General features: G+C 40.2%; 2 protein-coding genes across 2 annotated transcripts in view; one reads left to right on the top strand and one right to left on the bottom strand.

The window, feature by feature from the left end:
* Positions 1-283: 283 nt before the first annotated feature.
* Positions 284-4769, top strand: LOC144526788 (V-type proton ATPase subunit d 1-like). The gene is made up of 8 exons (XM_078264443.1): positions 284-594; positions 1796-1967; positions 2234-2412; positions 3461-3540; positions 3750-3827; positions 3924-4100; positions 4214-4291; positions 4516-4769. Exons 1-8 carry the CDS (start codon positions 474-476, stop codon positions 4687-4689), a joined length of 1059 nt encoding a protein of 352 aa, XP_078120569.1. The 5' UTR covers positions 284-473; the 3' UTR covers positions 4690-4769.
* Positions 4526-15242, bottom strand: part of LOC144526732 (uncharacterized) — a 30920-nt gene continuing 20203 nt past the window's right edge. Inside the window, exons 44-59 of the mRNA XM_078264359.1 lie at positions 14759-14875; positions 14514-14672; positions 14102-14263; positions 13192-13354; positions 12912-13099; positions 12629-12721; positions 12311-12515; positions 11559-11746; positions 10413-10510; positions 9583-9767; positions 9289-9479; positions 8970-9138; positions 7733-7842; positions 7455-7580; positions 5270-5396; positions 4526-5148 (exon numbers count right to left, since the gene is read on the bottom strand). Coding sequence (XP_078120485.1) covers positions 5138-5148; positions 5270-5396; positions 7455-7580; positions 7733-7842; positions 8970-9138; positions 9289-9479; positions 9583-9767; positions 10413-10510; positions 11559-11746; positions 12311-12515; positions 12629-12721; positions 12912-13099; positions 13192-13354; positions 14102-14263; positions 14514-14672; positions 14759-14875 — 2292 coding nt within the window. The 3' untranslated portion in view covers positions 4526-5137. The remainder of the gene's footprint in view (positions 5149-5269; positions 5397-7454; positions 7581-7732; positions 7843-8969; positions 9139-9288; positions 9480-9582; positions 9768-10412; positions 10511-11558; positions 11747-12310; positions 12516-12628; positions 12722-12911; positions 13100-13191; positions 13355-14101; positions 14264-14513; positions 14673-14758; positions 14876-15242) is intronic.

Below are 15242 nucleotides of genomic sequence, written 5' to 3'. Positions count from 1 at the left end.
TACTGTCTGTTAAAAAGAGACATTTTTCTGGGGCGGCTCCATGTAGGCTGAGTCCTTGGTAGTGGCCTGGGTTTGTATCTGACCAGTGGCCCTTGCTGAGTGTCACCCCCCCCCCTCTCTCCCCACCCTCCTGTCTATCTGTACTATTTTATAAACAAAAAGAATAAAAAGCCCCAAAAAATAATCATAAAAATAAATAAATAAATAAGGAGATATTTCTCTACACAGAACAAGACTTGTTCAACCTGTGTAGCCAGACTGAATGTACTTGAGAGCAGGAACTGAGACCACAAACACTTGTAGGGCAGCTATGGAATTTCTTGGTGTCAAAGAGGAAGGGAAAATAACTGCATGAATGTTAGTCAGAGAGGAAATAATGCAGAAGATACTGTAAAAAACAAAGACAGACACATTTGGACGAGGAAACATCACTTCAACTACACCCAGGCTTGTTGATAGCTCATTTTGGCATCATGGCAGAGTTCAGTTTCAATGTGAATCATGGCTATCTGGAGGGTCTGGTTCGCGGAATGAAGGCCGGAATCCTGACTCGCACCGACTATCACAATCTGGCCCAATGTGACACACTTGAGGGTAAGACTATTGTATCACACTGTCATTTTTGGACAGATTTTAGTTTAAAAAAAAGTCTTAGTAGGCTATAGTATGCTATAAAAATGTCATAGAAAAGTCATAGTTTATCATAAAAATGTCATAACAAGTCATAGTATGCCAATTGAGCTATCCGAGAATTGTTATCTTTTTAAAGATTTCCGCTGCAGTGGAGTTAACAGGGATCAACATACCTAAACTTGAGCCCGTTTTTCAAGGAGATAACCAGAACCAGGCATTCCTTTCCGAAAGACGCATACAGTTCAAGTCAGTGCAAATTAGACAAATGATATGTATGTTTTAACTACAGCACTGTATCTTTTATCAGGACTGTTTAAACTTTTTATGACTCTGCGGTTGCGTCTGCAATCTTTTATGCAGTAGCCTGCTAGGGAGCTGGGAGCACAGAGAGGGACAGGAAAAGGCTAAACAGACTGGTAAAGAGGGATAGCTCTGTTCTGGTCTGCCCTCTGGACACCATAGAGGAGGTGGGGGAGAGGAGGATGTTAGCCAGGCTGGAATCAATCATGGGCATCACCTCTCACCCCCTACATGAGACAGTTCCCTGAGCAGCTCCTTCAGCAGCAGACTGCTGCACCCTCAGTGTAAGAAGGAGTGCTACCGCAGGTCCTTCATTGCAGCAGCAGTCAGACTCTTTAATACAACATCACAATGTAGCACTGCTAGCTGTTTCTGCAATATGAGCCATCACTGGGCAATATTCTGCACTATGCATATTTATTTATTTATCACTCTTTGTTACCGCCAACTGTGCAATATTTCATTTCTATTCATCTGTATATCTGTGTTTATATAGTGTCTGTTTATATAAGGGTGTTTAGTGTGTAAATATGTTTGTTTTATTACTATATATATACTACTATAACTAATTATATTTTTCTATTTCTTATACTTTATGTATGTGTATTTGTGTTATTCTGATGTGTGTACATTTTTTTCTTTTGAGTCGATGTAGCACAGGAATTTCCCCAGTGTGGGATTAATAAAGTCTTATCTTATCTTATCTTTGTGTTGTCTGTGATATAATTAGTCATCATCAGCTGTAATGTCTTTAACAAGTACAGCCATGTGTAAATTATATACGCAATTCACCCCTTCCTGTTTTTTTGTAACTACAACCTTACAGGTTACGTTACGTAATGTTTCCCTCTACTCTTCTCAGACATGAAGCTGCATCTGCAGAGCACAGACTACGGTAAGATGTTGTCTTCGTCTGAAGAGGATCTGACTGTGTCTATGGTGGACAGCAAGCTGAGGGAGAACCTGCTGACTGAATTCAGCTGCCTTCGCTCCAACGCCCTGCCTCCACTATCTACCTTCCTTGACTACATAACGTATGCTACGTGTGCTATATTATAAATTATACAAATGTCACATTTCGCGTAGCTATCAATTTTTCTTGCTTATCTTCAAAAGACTGTTGTTTAGGTAAATATACATTTTCTTCCCTCTATTATGATAGCAGTCCATTACATTAAAATAAATCTAATTTCACTAAACTTACTGTATGTGCTACCAGTTTCATAGTTTCTACAAAATAAAGGGGATGTAATATACAATGCCATGCAGGTGAATCCATTTACTCTGTTCTGTGTTACAGCTACAGCTACATGATCGACAATGTGGTGATGCTGATCACCGGGGCCCTGAAACAGAGAGATGTGGCAGAGCTCCTCCCGCGGTGTCACCCACTGGGAGCCTTTGACCAAATGGCAGCAGTGGGCATCGCTCGTACCCCAACTGAGCTCTACTCAGCCATCCTGGTGGACACACCACTAGGTAGATTCATCAGATAATATGTGTTGAATACCAAAAGATGGTCAACTTTAGTGTAGTAACAGTACTAATATCCCTTCAGGAACAAAGTCATTGCAGGTCACTAGAGATAATTAACCATAACCTGTTTACAGTGGAAGTGGATTTTTTATGGTGGGGAGGAAACGTCTCTGAAAACCCACTTCCTCTTGGTGAGGGGAAATAAAGACAACAAAAATTAAGAAAGAATATGCTAATGGTTAGTCAACTTACAAACTCAAATCTTAGAATCCTTTCTTGTTGCACTGCTGTGGGCTGGGAGGAACAGCATTTTTGTTTTGATGTATGTAAGTAAGGTACACAAGAAAATGAAAAACTAAATATTTTTCAAAGTAAACTAAATGTGTTTTTAATCTTGAATGTAACTGTCCAGCTATCCCGCTAAATACTAATCAACAGGATTAGTGCTCGTCAGCTACAATAGCTCTCTGAGCTTCTTTCTATTTTCCTGGGCTTTTTACTTCCCTCCTTGCATTTTGTTCTCAGAGTTGTGCCCCATTTTAACTTGAATTTCCACTGCATTGTATGGCACAGCACGGCTCGACTCGTTCTTTTTTGGTTTTCCATAAGTAAAAGTTCTGGATAGTACCTGGTACTCTTTTGGTACCACTGTGGTCGAAGGTTCCAATCGAGCTGAGCCGATACTAGAAGGTGGAGTTAAAACACTGCACGCCACTGATTGGTCAGGGAGAACCGTCACGAGCGCAACATCCTGCACAAACAAGCCAATTTTGAACAGCCAAGCTATCGTCAGTTAAGTTGAGATGAATCGAACTGAACCTTGCAGTGGAAATGAAGCAATGAGTAAATCCACCAACCGCTATTCCATCATAATGAATGGATTTCAAATTTTAGATTAGAAGTTATTTTAAAACTTGTAAGTCAGAATATTTGACTTACATCGCATGTTTTTATTTTTATCATTCGTATTGAAGTTCTGGCAAATAAAAAAGTTATATATAATATCAGACTAATGATACAAACTGATGCCCACTGTGTTGTTGTGTCATAGCTCAGTTTTTCCAGGATGCTGTGTCTGAGTGCAACCTGGATGAAATGGAAGTTGAGATCCTCAGAAGCAAACTGTTTAAGGTGACTACAGGGTGACATAAGATGGCATGACTATCATAATTTACCATGATGCCTGTGTGTGTGTGTGTGTGTGTGTGTGTGTGTGTGTGTTCATAAATTCTGGACTGTAGAGTTTACTACTGTGTGTTTGTTTTGTTTGAGGTTTTAACCAATGTTACAGACACTTAAAGCCCTTTTCATGGTATGATCAATATGTTTTTTCTTCAAAGGCATATTTAGAGTCTTTCCACTCTTTCTGCAAGACCATTGGTGGTGACACAAAAGATATCATGTGTCCTGTCCTCGAGGTACTGTGACATTTTCCACTGGGCTGAATTTGTTGAAGTTTTACATACTACATAAGATAATTTTGTGAAAATGCTCTGTATGTATGTGTGCTGCAGTTTGAGGCAGATAGACGGGCCTTCATCATCACAGTGAACTCCTTCGGGACAGATCTCAGCTGTACAGACAGGAGTGCATTGTACCCAACTTGTGGCAAACTTTACCCTGAAGGACTGAGCCTGCTGGCCAGGGCAGAGGACCACGAGCAGGTCAAAGCAGTGGCAAACTGTTACCCAGTGAGTCAAATCACATGTTTGAGGTCTCCTTAAAAAGGGCAGCTGTGTCGTTACTGCAGTTAACTTAAGTCATACTGTGCATGTGGTTAACATATAACTTAACCTCCCTGCAGGCATATAAAATCATTTTTGATGACCCTGAGCCAGGATCAGGTTTTAAGACTCTGGAAGACAGATTCTTTGAACAAGAGGTACTGTAAACTTTTCAAAGTAAATATTTTGACAGTCAACCAGTGGGTGGATTGTTTTTTGTTTTTTTCACATTTCTGAAGAGCTAAAACAGCAAACAGTGCAAACACAATGCAAACATATTCTAAACATGATTCATGTGTAGACTGTTTTATCATAATTGTATGTAAACCTGTCTTTCTGTCTCTCTGAGCGGCTTCAACTTTCATCCTTAATCTTTTCTCAGGTGAAGCTGAACACACTTGCTTTCCTGCAGCAGTTCCACTTCGGAGTATTTTACTCCTACATCAAACTGAAGGAGCAGGAGAGTCGCAACATTGTCTGGATCGCTGAGTGTGTCACACAGAGACAGAAGTCCAAGATACACAACTACATACCCATCTTCCAGGAAACAACTTAACTGAGCAATAAAGACAAATACATACCTATATTTAACATACAGTTGCATACAACAAGGTAATAAATGCACTTTATCAAAAACACATTTGTTGATCTCTTTATGATCCAAGTTTGGTTATGAGGATTAGTTACTAGGGTTGCGCTAAAGTCAGTCACAACTATTTACAGCGTTTGCACTACAGAGCACAGAAAATACAAAAATGAGGCCTCATGATTAAGAATAAACTACTTGCTATAGTTAGTGTTCACATTCACATTACTGGCACAATATCTGCATGTCTAAACAGGGCCAAGGTGTACATTAAATGAGGTATAACAATGTGTAACTATACAATAGAGTACAAAATGTAATACAAAATATAAGTGGTATAAAAGTGTAAATGTGTCGGTTTTAGCAGCTAACAGGTCATATATCACACATCTTTGATCTTCATCAGCTTGTCTTCCCTTCATACTTTCACTAAAACAAAAAGAAAATTGTAAAACATCTTCAATATCATGACACTACAGTATCATAGATCAGAACACAGTATGAGTCTAAACATGTATGTCTTCCTTGGTTATGTAATGGCTAAACTTACAGCACTGGACAGGGACCTCCAGAGGTATGTAGTTCTGCTTGCAGAGATGAACAAAAGCAGATGCTAATCTACACGGTGCTCTGGAGGAGCTCAACTCACACACCAACAAGAACTGACCAGGATCCACCTGGCAACAAAAACATATTGTAAAAAAGAAGTTTTTACTTCATCTAATCCATGAGGGAAATTTATAAGTGCAGAAGGTAATTTATGTTTTTGAAAATGTTACTCATCACACCCAGCTAATGAATTTCTTATCTTGGCCATGAAAAGGAATTTTGTGCAATTTTGCCTGTTTCTGCTGACACCATGGAACACTGTGTGGAATCATTTGTATGGCCAAGACAATCTCTATGGAATTACATCAACGGCAGACTGTTGGGGATTGGATATGGATATCTCTTTACCATTTAGAGATGTGAATGATGAAGACCTTGGAGGAATAGGGTTATTGGAATGTACAAGTATCTGTCAAAATGAGCATGAGAAATATGGAGAGCTGAATTTGAAAACATTTGACTACACGGAACATAAAATACATGAAATGGAAAATGGCATAGATCCTGAGAACCATCTTTACAATATTAACAACTGTAACTGTGAGTATTATACCGATGATCAATTCAAAAGACATGTCATTATGGAAGGAACATTGTCAATAATACACTTCAACAGCAGAAGTCTCTATAACAACAACAAAAATCGAGTAATTAAGACATTATGACATGTTTAGTGTAATTGCTGTGTCTGAAACCTGGTTAAATGATGAGAGGGGGAAAATGTAGAAAAAGAGGGCTACAAATTCACCAAGTATGTCAACAACAATCAAAAATGTAATGGAATGCATAACTTTAGAAATAGATGCTGAAAAGTCTAAGAACATAATACTAAAGTTGTATATATAGAACTCCAGGATCCTGTCTAAACGTATTCAATGAAAAAATGATTGAAATGTATGGTAAAATGAATGACAGAAAGATGGTTTTTGTATGTGGGGATTTCAACATAGATCTACTGAATGACAACAAAAAGAATAGAGACTTTATGGACATAATGTACAGTTCAAGTCTTATTCCTACCATCGTAAAACCAACCAGAATAACAAGGGACAGTGAAACATTAATAGATAATATTTTCAGCAATGACATCATGAACAGAGTAGTAAGTGGACTGCTTATTAATGACATTAGTGACCACCTCCCTATTTTTACAACTGTACAAAATTTCTTTAAGAACAAGATCCATAAAAATATTGATACCCACCCACTGATAGTCACTCGCCTGAGAACACCAGAAGCCAACAGGGCTTTTAAAGAGGCTTTTTGGAAGAACGTATACTCAAATAAGGATCCAAACAAAGCTTACAATGAATTCCTGTCTTCTCTCACTACCCTGTATGATTATCACTGCCCGATACAAACTCAAAGAAGGCAACAATATGAAGAAAAGCCCTGGGGGATCACTAGGGGACTAGAAAATGCCTGCAAAATCTATTTTATGAAAACTATTTAAAATACAGAACAAAGGATACAGAAAATAAGTATAAATTATATGAAAACAAATTAACAACTATAATGAGGTACAACAAGAAGGAATATTATTAAAAAAAAATTGTAAAAATGTGTTACACGTTACAAAATTGAATACTACATGTCAAAATGAAAATACTAAAAAGTAGGATGATTAACAAATATAAAAGCGAGGCATGAATGGCAATGTGTATATGAATGGGAATGTATTTAGTTTTGTTTATTTTTATATTTGCACATATGTGTGATAATATGTATATACAGAAATTAATGATAATACATTTTATATAAATTGATAATATCCTGAGGGACCTAAGAACAAAAAAAATAATAAAATAGAATGTAAAAAGAGTAGGTCTAACTAGGAAATGATTCAACCTACACCTTTTTGATCAGTATTGATTATAAACGAGGTAAGATGACACTGCATTTATTTTTTATTTTTTTCCATTTATGTTATGTAAGTGATGTTGTGTATTTATGTGATTGATTGAAATTGATTGAAATAAATAAAGTAATCAATTAGGACAAGGTTAGGTCAAGGCTGTCTGGTGGGCACCGTGCCAGATATATGTTTTCACAGTGTCTTAGAAGCTCATGAATTACGTAACGCTAGGTACAAAATTGTTCATTCGCACAGGTGTTTTTCTACTCACCACCCTGAAACAGGAACTCAGCGGAGAATCAGGAGAGGAAAACAGGAAGTCACAGCTTACAGGGTGTGTGGCTGCTTTCGGAGAGTGCTCCGTTACACCTGGCGATTTAATACACTCCGGTTTCATCTGAAGACACAGACAAATGATCAAACTGCAGGTGAGAACTGGATAATCTTTTGTCGACAAACTTCGCCAACATGAATATACAGACAGAAGATTTTAGGACTTTCTTCTGTATGTATTTGATATACAAACACTGCCACTGTCACTTGTCCTACCTGCCAGCTGTAGACAAATTCCTCCAAGTTTTCAGCCTGAGATCCATCAGGCAAAGGAAACTCGTTCCCTGCTTCATTGTCATTAGTCCCCAACAGACCAGTGGACCTGCCTGTGTAGATAAAAAAAAACATGTTGTTACCAATACTAAGGATCAATACTTATGACCATGGACTTGTTTATTCTCCTAACTTGTGTTAAATCTTTAGGCAAGGCAGCTTTATTTGTATAGCACATTTCAGCAACAGGGCAATTCAAAGTGCTTTACATAAAACATGAAAGAGCAGTTAAAAACGATTAAAAAAAATTATTTAAAAAAAAAATGTAATTAAAAAAATATAAAAGACGAAAATAAAATGTACAGTGCAATATAAGAACAAGTTAACCGAGTCCAACTCAGGCCTCCCAGAGGACTTGTGTTTTCTGTTGCAACTCAGGTTCCAAACCTGGCCTCCCAGAGCAGTGTTTCTCAAATGGGGGTACGCGTACCCCTAGGGGTACTTTGGAGCACTGCAGGGGGTACGGGAGATTCTTTTTAAATATATTAATTTAAAAATATCAGTCATGCATAATTCCCTGAAAATTTGTACTATAATAGTTAATTAATTTAGTTGTAATTTAATGTTTTTCAGTTACAAAGTTGTTGTTTAGTCAATCAGACAGGGGTGGTGCAGCGCTGTAATGTACCTCTTTATACAGGCTTTTTTTCCCCAAAAAAATGCTTTGCGCTCGTTAGGGGGTACTTGGCACAGAGAATATTTCACAGGGGGTACATTATTGAATAAAGTTTGAGAACCACTGTCCCAGAGGACTTAACCAGTTCTAAACTGGGCCTTACAAAGGACTTAACAAGTTAACTGAGTCCAACTCGGGCCTCCCAGAAGACTTATACTTTAACTCTTTTTCTGTTGCAACTCAGGTTCCAAACCTGGCCTCCCAGAGGACTTATACATTAACAATTATTTAAAGAAAGGAGAAAGGTCATCAAAAAGAAAGGTCTTCAGCCTTGATTTGAAAGAACTGAGAGTTGTGGCGGACCTGCAGTTTTCTGGGAGTTTGTTCCAGAATGTGGAGCATAAAAACTGAACGCTACTTCTCCCCGTTTAGTTCTGACTCTGGGGACAGAAAGCAGACCTGTCCCAGACGATCTGAGAGTTCTGGGTGGTTCGTAATGTATTAGCAGATCAGAAATGTATTTTGGCCCTAAACCGTTTAGTGATTATTTTGTTTTATTCCTACCATGCAACCATCCATCGAGAGTGAAGCTGCACACCTCAAGCGAGAGTTCACATGACAGTGACACGCCATTCTGATTGGACACCTGCACAATGTTTGACCCTCTCCTGACAGCCACTCCATTGTCACTGTGGAACGCGTGTGTTACAGCATTGTTGCAGTTGGCCTTCACCTGTGACACAAATATATATTTCTTCAAACACGTTGAGAGAAGCCATTTACTGCAGCAGTGTTCATTTTCTTCTCCGACTAGTCTGCTGCTGGAAATCACAACACTCTACTAATTTATATGAGCCACGTTTTCCCCTACACTAACACATACCTGTCCATTGTGCTGAATGTTGACTGTGCTGTTACTCATTTCTAACAGAAGGAAGTCTGAAGTGCGCAGCAGCGTGAATGAACTCTCAGCGCTGACGTCTTGAGCGAGGAGCAGTGGGCAGGAGCCCGGGAGCTCATACAGGTGACCGTCAAATGTCACCACAAACTGATCTGCCACCAACAGAGCTTGGTCTTAGAGAGAGAAAAAAGAAAGACAGCATTGCAACCTTGATTACTGTAAGTCCTCCAGTAAAGTTGCATTATACGTATATTGCTAGAAAACGGTAGTTCTTACGTATAAATGGGCTGTCCATGATCTTCCTCTTAAGGCGGTAAAGCTCAGCTGTGGGCCTGATGGAGGTGAGGGTCAGCAGGGGCCTCAGGAGCCACTCCTCCAGAAGGATCTCCACCAGTCCAGCCTCGGACACCCTGGACCAGGGCAGCGGTGGCAGCGCCACTGATGCAACCACTAAACACTCACTTCAAAAACCAAGAACACACGATTCATAATATCTTACTGGAATAATTTTCTTACATCTCTTTTGTTCTGATTTAGCAATTTAACAGCAAATGCAGAACTTTGAAGCTCGAGTCCAAATCAATTTTCACAACAACTTCATGGGACACTACCATCTACATAAAATACATTAGTTATATGTAACACTATTATATTACCTGTTGTTCAAAAGCTTTATCGCTAATTGATTATTGTGCAGTAAGGATTGATTTATAGATTTGCAGGCATGTTAAACTGACCGTGAACTTAGTTTTATAACTTTTGTTACACACAAGCATTTCAATGACTATATTTCAGAAAGTATAGTAAAGACCTGCTTCAAACTGAAATAGTCACAAAAAAACTGTTAAAAGACATTTATGTGACATGTAACATCCACAAACCCTGCATGCCTCAACCAAAGTGAGCCCAGGTGTTACCGAGATACCCTGTGACCTTGGTTCTTATGGGAGGGATTGGCATACTATTATACAATGAAGGAGTTGTCCCTCCTCTGACATCTTTACATAATTGAGTGAATGAAAGAATAAATGAATGAATGAATGAATGAACGAATGAAAAAAAGGCGTGCAGAGAGTTTGTCTTCATGTGTCTCAGACGTGCAGTACCTGGGGGAGAATTTGTAGACAGAGGCCAGTCGTTTCCTAATTCCAGACAGAGCCATTGCCAACCTGGTCTCCGCCCAATGGTAGGTATGCTGTCCTGCCTGGTGTACACAGAACACCAACCATAAATACACACTAATGAGTGTGTTTTCATGCATATTAGTATGCCGGGTTTGAGTCTTATCTTGGATTTGTCTTGTCTGACTGAGTTACCTCAACATTACTGCCTCTCCGTCTACTCTGCATGTCCAAAGTCAGACTTACTTTTTTTCAGCATGCTGGTCATAATTACTGTACATTTTACAAGTTTATCATCATATTTCATGTTTTACTTATTAATTACTACATAACTTGAGTCAATTCTGCACCTGAACACATAGAAGAGAATGATCAGAAACAGCAGTTTCTAGCATGTCCAGGTTTAATTAAATCCAGAATAACAGCTCATCCACGATTTGAAACCAGGATATTTACATGCAGTAAACATAAAAAGGATACTCCAAAAACCCGATCATAACTGAGACACTAGTATGCATGTAAACACACTCAATGATACCGAATCAGACATGCACACACTGTAAAAATATCTACAATGTGCCTTAAATTTGCCAAAGAGAAATGACTAATAATATCTATGGTCTAGTCTGGCTTTGCCAGACCTTCATCCGCAGCACTGCAGAGGAAGTTCTGGCTAGTCCACACAGCATTCCGGGATGGGAAACTAACGTGCTCTGGTTTATTGGCATTTCTTTAAACCAGTGATAATCGTCTCAGCACGAAGCCACGGTGCCATGGTGCCGCTGCAAAATAGCCTCGGGAAGGAACTTGTTTTGGTGGAACGTGTATGTTCAAAAGTTGTTTAAGTCGTGCAACAGAAAACTCAGATTGGACAGATAGTCTAGCTAGCTGTGTTGATCTACCCTGTAGAGATCTGAGGAGCAGTTAAGCATAGAATTCATAAATCCACCAGAGTTTAAAATTCCAACACAAAGAAAGCGGAAGGTAACGGATATCCGGCCAAAAAGAGCTCTGTGTGATCCGGTGGAATTTCCGGCAGGAACGGAGCTATCCCGGAAGTGGAACGTCGTGGATATAGACTAACTATTGTCTATCACAAAAGAAAAAGGCAGCAGCGTGCAGCTTTCTCACCACATCCAGGGCGACGCTGAGCGTGGCGACACTGGCCTGAGCCAGTGGCCTCAGCTGAGGGTTCTCCAACAGCACAGATAGGACCTCCACCAACTGGTCAGTCCACAAAGAAACAGCCTCCCTCCACAACGCCTCCAGCCTCTGGCCCTTCACATCTTGGTACACACCTGCCAGAGTGGCTAGGGGCCCTGAGGATGGAGCACAACACTTTTTCACACTTTGTGAATTAAAATGGCTCTGTTATGAGAGCAACAGCACCTAAAAGTTTTTCTCACATTGAAGTTACATTACATTACATTACATGTCATTTAGCGGACGCTTCTTATCCAAAGCGACTTACGATTGCTATATATGTCAGAGGTCACACGCCTCTGGAGCAACTATGGGTTAAGTGTCTTGCTCAGGGACGCATTGGTTGATGTATCACAGTGGGAAGTTACAAGACTCACAAGAAGTGACTAAACAAAAAGTCTGTGATTGTGTAAGAAAAAAATAAATAATGTGAGACAGAAGAGATGCTTTTCATGCATCAGATAATGACGCAAAGGAAGAGAGGATTAGTTTTGAGTTTCTTGAAGAAATTAGATTTCTGCCTGTGAGGAAAAAAACTTAAGAGTTTTTATGAAAGGTATTGGCCAAACAAGACAGTAGGAGATGGTGCCATCTTCTATATCTGCTTTCTCAATGTTTCTGTTTCTACCCTTTTCTTTCAGTGACCTCATGAAGATTTCGCAATATCTCTCTGGACTCACTCCTCAGTTCCTGTTGTCCCAGCAGAGAGGCATGCTGCAGCAGACTGAGAAAGCGAGGCAGGCTGTCGGTCACAATGCGACGCAAGGGGCCGCTCTGCCACAGAGCCAACAAACCTCCGTCTCTGTGCTCCAGCAGAGCCTCTGCTCGCTGGGAAACATGAAGGGGTACAGCGCTCAGCTCCTGGAGCAACTCACTGTCCCTGGACTGCAGAGAAAAAATAAAATAAAAAAGCACATTTAAGCCTTAAAGTTGGATCCCTATAGTATTGGCTGAGCCTAAACCACTAAATATTCTGTAGTATCCAGTAGTTTGATTACCTGACGTCTGAATTCAACAAGGTGATACTGTAATGTCTTGATTCTCTCCAGCAGCTTATTCTGTAACTGACAGCTCAAGTATTGAATCCGTGCCTGTGAAAACAACAACATACAGTATTTCAAGGTGCCATGCTTTAATATAAAAATGTGGCAACTTTTTTTTTTTCTTTCTTTTTTTAAGATAATTTTTTGGGCATTTTTAGGCCTTTATTGACAGGACAGCTCTACCAACTGAGCTATCTGGGCACCCAAAATGTAGCAACTTTTGTTGTTTTGGTGATACCTCCACTGCAGTTAGACTTTCCAAACAGCCACTTGCTCTCAGCATCAGCCTCTGATTGGCTGATCCCACAGACACACTGCCCAGAGTTTCAAGTTTGCTGCTGCTGTCTCTTTTCTGCACATCCAGCATCAAACTGCGATTTGTTCCCACACATGCCACCACAGTGAAGTCCTCGTTCAGACCTGGACCTGAACACGAACAGATTGAATTCTTCATAATCCTAGTTTTAATATTTTTGTCATTTCTTTTGGAAGTTTAGCAGAGATAATTCTGAATTTACCGTTCGTGTAACCTGCTGTGGTCTGAAGACATTGTCCCTCTGCCGTCCAGTTCAGCCAGAGCTTCTCTCTGCGGTCCAGTCTGGCCTGCACCTGGAGACCAGACCCCTGGGGCCACCACAGGGCACTGCTCCCCACCTCCACACTCCAATTACCAATCCTAGACTATGAAGTGTACACGCACACACGTTTGTACATGTATGTTTGTAAAGACCCTCAGAGATAATTATTAAAAACATTATTGTGGTTAATGGGGGGGGGGGGGTTATGTGTCAGACTATTTCTTGGCTGGGATGTTGCCAAGTCAGCCTGAGACTGAATAGCCAAGAAATAGTCTGGCACAACCACAACCTGTCCTTACACACTTACACTTATTTTTGTACAGATTAAACTAACGAGCTATAATGTGTTAATCAGTGAGTTTTAGAAGTGCTAGTATGTGGATTTTGTTCCTTTTGCACACAGCCAGGCTAGCTGGTTCCCCCTGTTCCCAGTCTTTATGCTAAGCTAAGCTAATCAGCCGTAGCTTAATATTAACTGACAAACATGAGAGTGGTATCAACCCTCTCATCTACCTCTAGAAATGTTAACTTCTAATGTTAACCTTTGAAGAAGTAAGGATCGACTCTTTATTTTCCAAAAGTGTCCTCCCACTCCAGGCTGAAAACTTAAATTGGTCCTCACAAAGACAGAAATACAAAAGCTCACACACAGAGAAGCCGTGATAACAGCCACATGTGTACAGAGTGCTATTTAATCCAATTCTGATAATGCCATATTACGATAAAGTCCTGGCAGCGCTATAATAAAACCATCATACCCAATAATATAAAAGTGACATGACATGCCATGTTTAACTAAAGTTATAACTGAGACACATTATTGGTAATTAATCCCCAGAGGGTTGTTCACCTCAGAGAACAGAGACATGTTGGAGCCCTGAGCAATAGAGGAGTTGATCAAGGCGAAGGTGAGGCTGCACTGGTGTGGCCGTCCTGTCACCGATAGACGAGACTGTGTGTAAAACAGCTCCTCTCCTGAGTTCACTCTGTGGGATCCTGACCACGACAAAGTCTGAGAGACACACAGTGAGAAAAAACAACAGCTGAAGAAAAGAAATAAGCATCCTGAAAGTCTGAATACTTAATAAGACATTCACGTATATTGTGAAAAATACTTTCACCCAGGGACATTAAGAGACCAAGGGACATGTGCACATTTATCATGGTACAACCACACTTCAAACTGAAATCCCAAACTATTATAAATCATTGCATGAGAAGGAAAGCAGTGAGAAATAAAAGATGCAGATGTGTGAACTCACTGGCTGTGGGGGGCAGAGGCCAAGCAGCACTGTGTGCTCCAGGCGATCCCTGAGGTTGGTCTGAATCTTAGTCAGGAGTGTGTGTGACGGACAGGGTGCAGGAGATACTTTGTCTAGGCCAACATTCATCTGAAGGCTGTGCATTCCCCGTGGACCCTTCTAGGAACAACACAGAAAACACCAACATCAGCCATCTGCCTGAAGCGAGAATACATAGTAATGAAAGGTTTTAGCTTTCAGAGTACCTGGTATTTCATGCTTTGCTTGACGCTCCTGTTGTCCCATCTCAGCTCTGCATTCTGTGAATACGAGTTTCCCTCCTGACCCATTGACACACAACTTTTAAAAGAAGACACTGACATCTACACACATGCATACACACGCGCGCGCGCGCGCACACACACACACACACACACACACACACACACACACACACACACACACACACACACACACACAAAAGAGTTACAATGTATGTCAGTAATAAAACTACACACCTCTTCATTTAAGGCAGAGGCGTTTTTCAGGGCGACAGCTTGTTTCCAACACTATTTAATAACTACATTGGCCTTACCCTTAACAATAATGAAGTTAAATGTATGCTTTATGCTGATGATCCTTTGTTGCTGTCACCGACACATCAAGGACTACAGCAGCTCCTGGACCTCCTGGAGCAGTACGGTCAGAACTAGGCCCCGACAGTCAACTTTAACAAATCTAAAATCAGGA

The sequence above is a fragment of the Sander vitreus genome, chromosome 12, assembly GCF_031162955.1.
Source record: "Sander vitreus isolate 19-12246 chromosome 12, sanVit1, whole genome shotgun sequence".
NCBI lineage: Eukaryota > Metazoa > Chordata > Actinopteri > Perciformes > Percidae > Sander > Sander vitreus.
The sequence above is the reverse complement of the archived record's forward strand: the minus strand, read 5'-3'. Positions and strand labels throughout refer to the sequence as shown.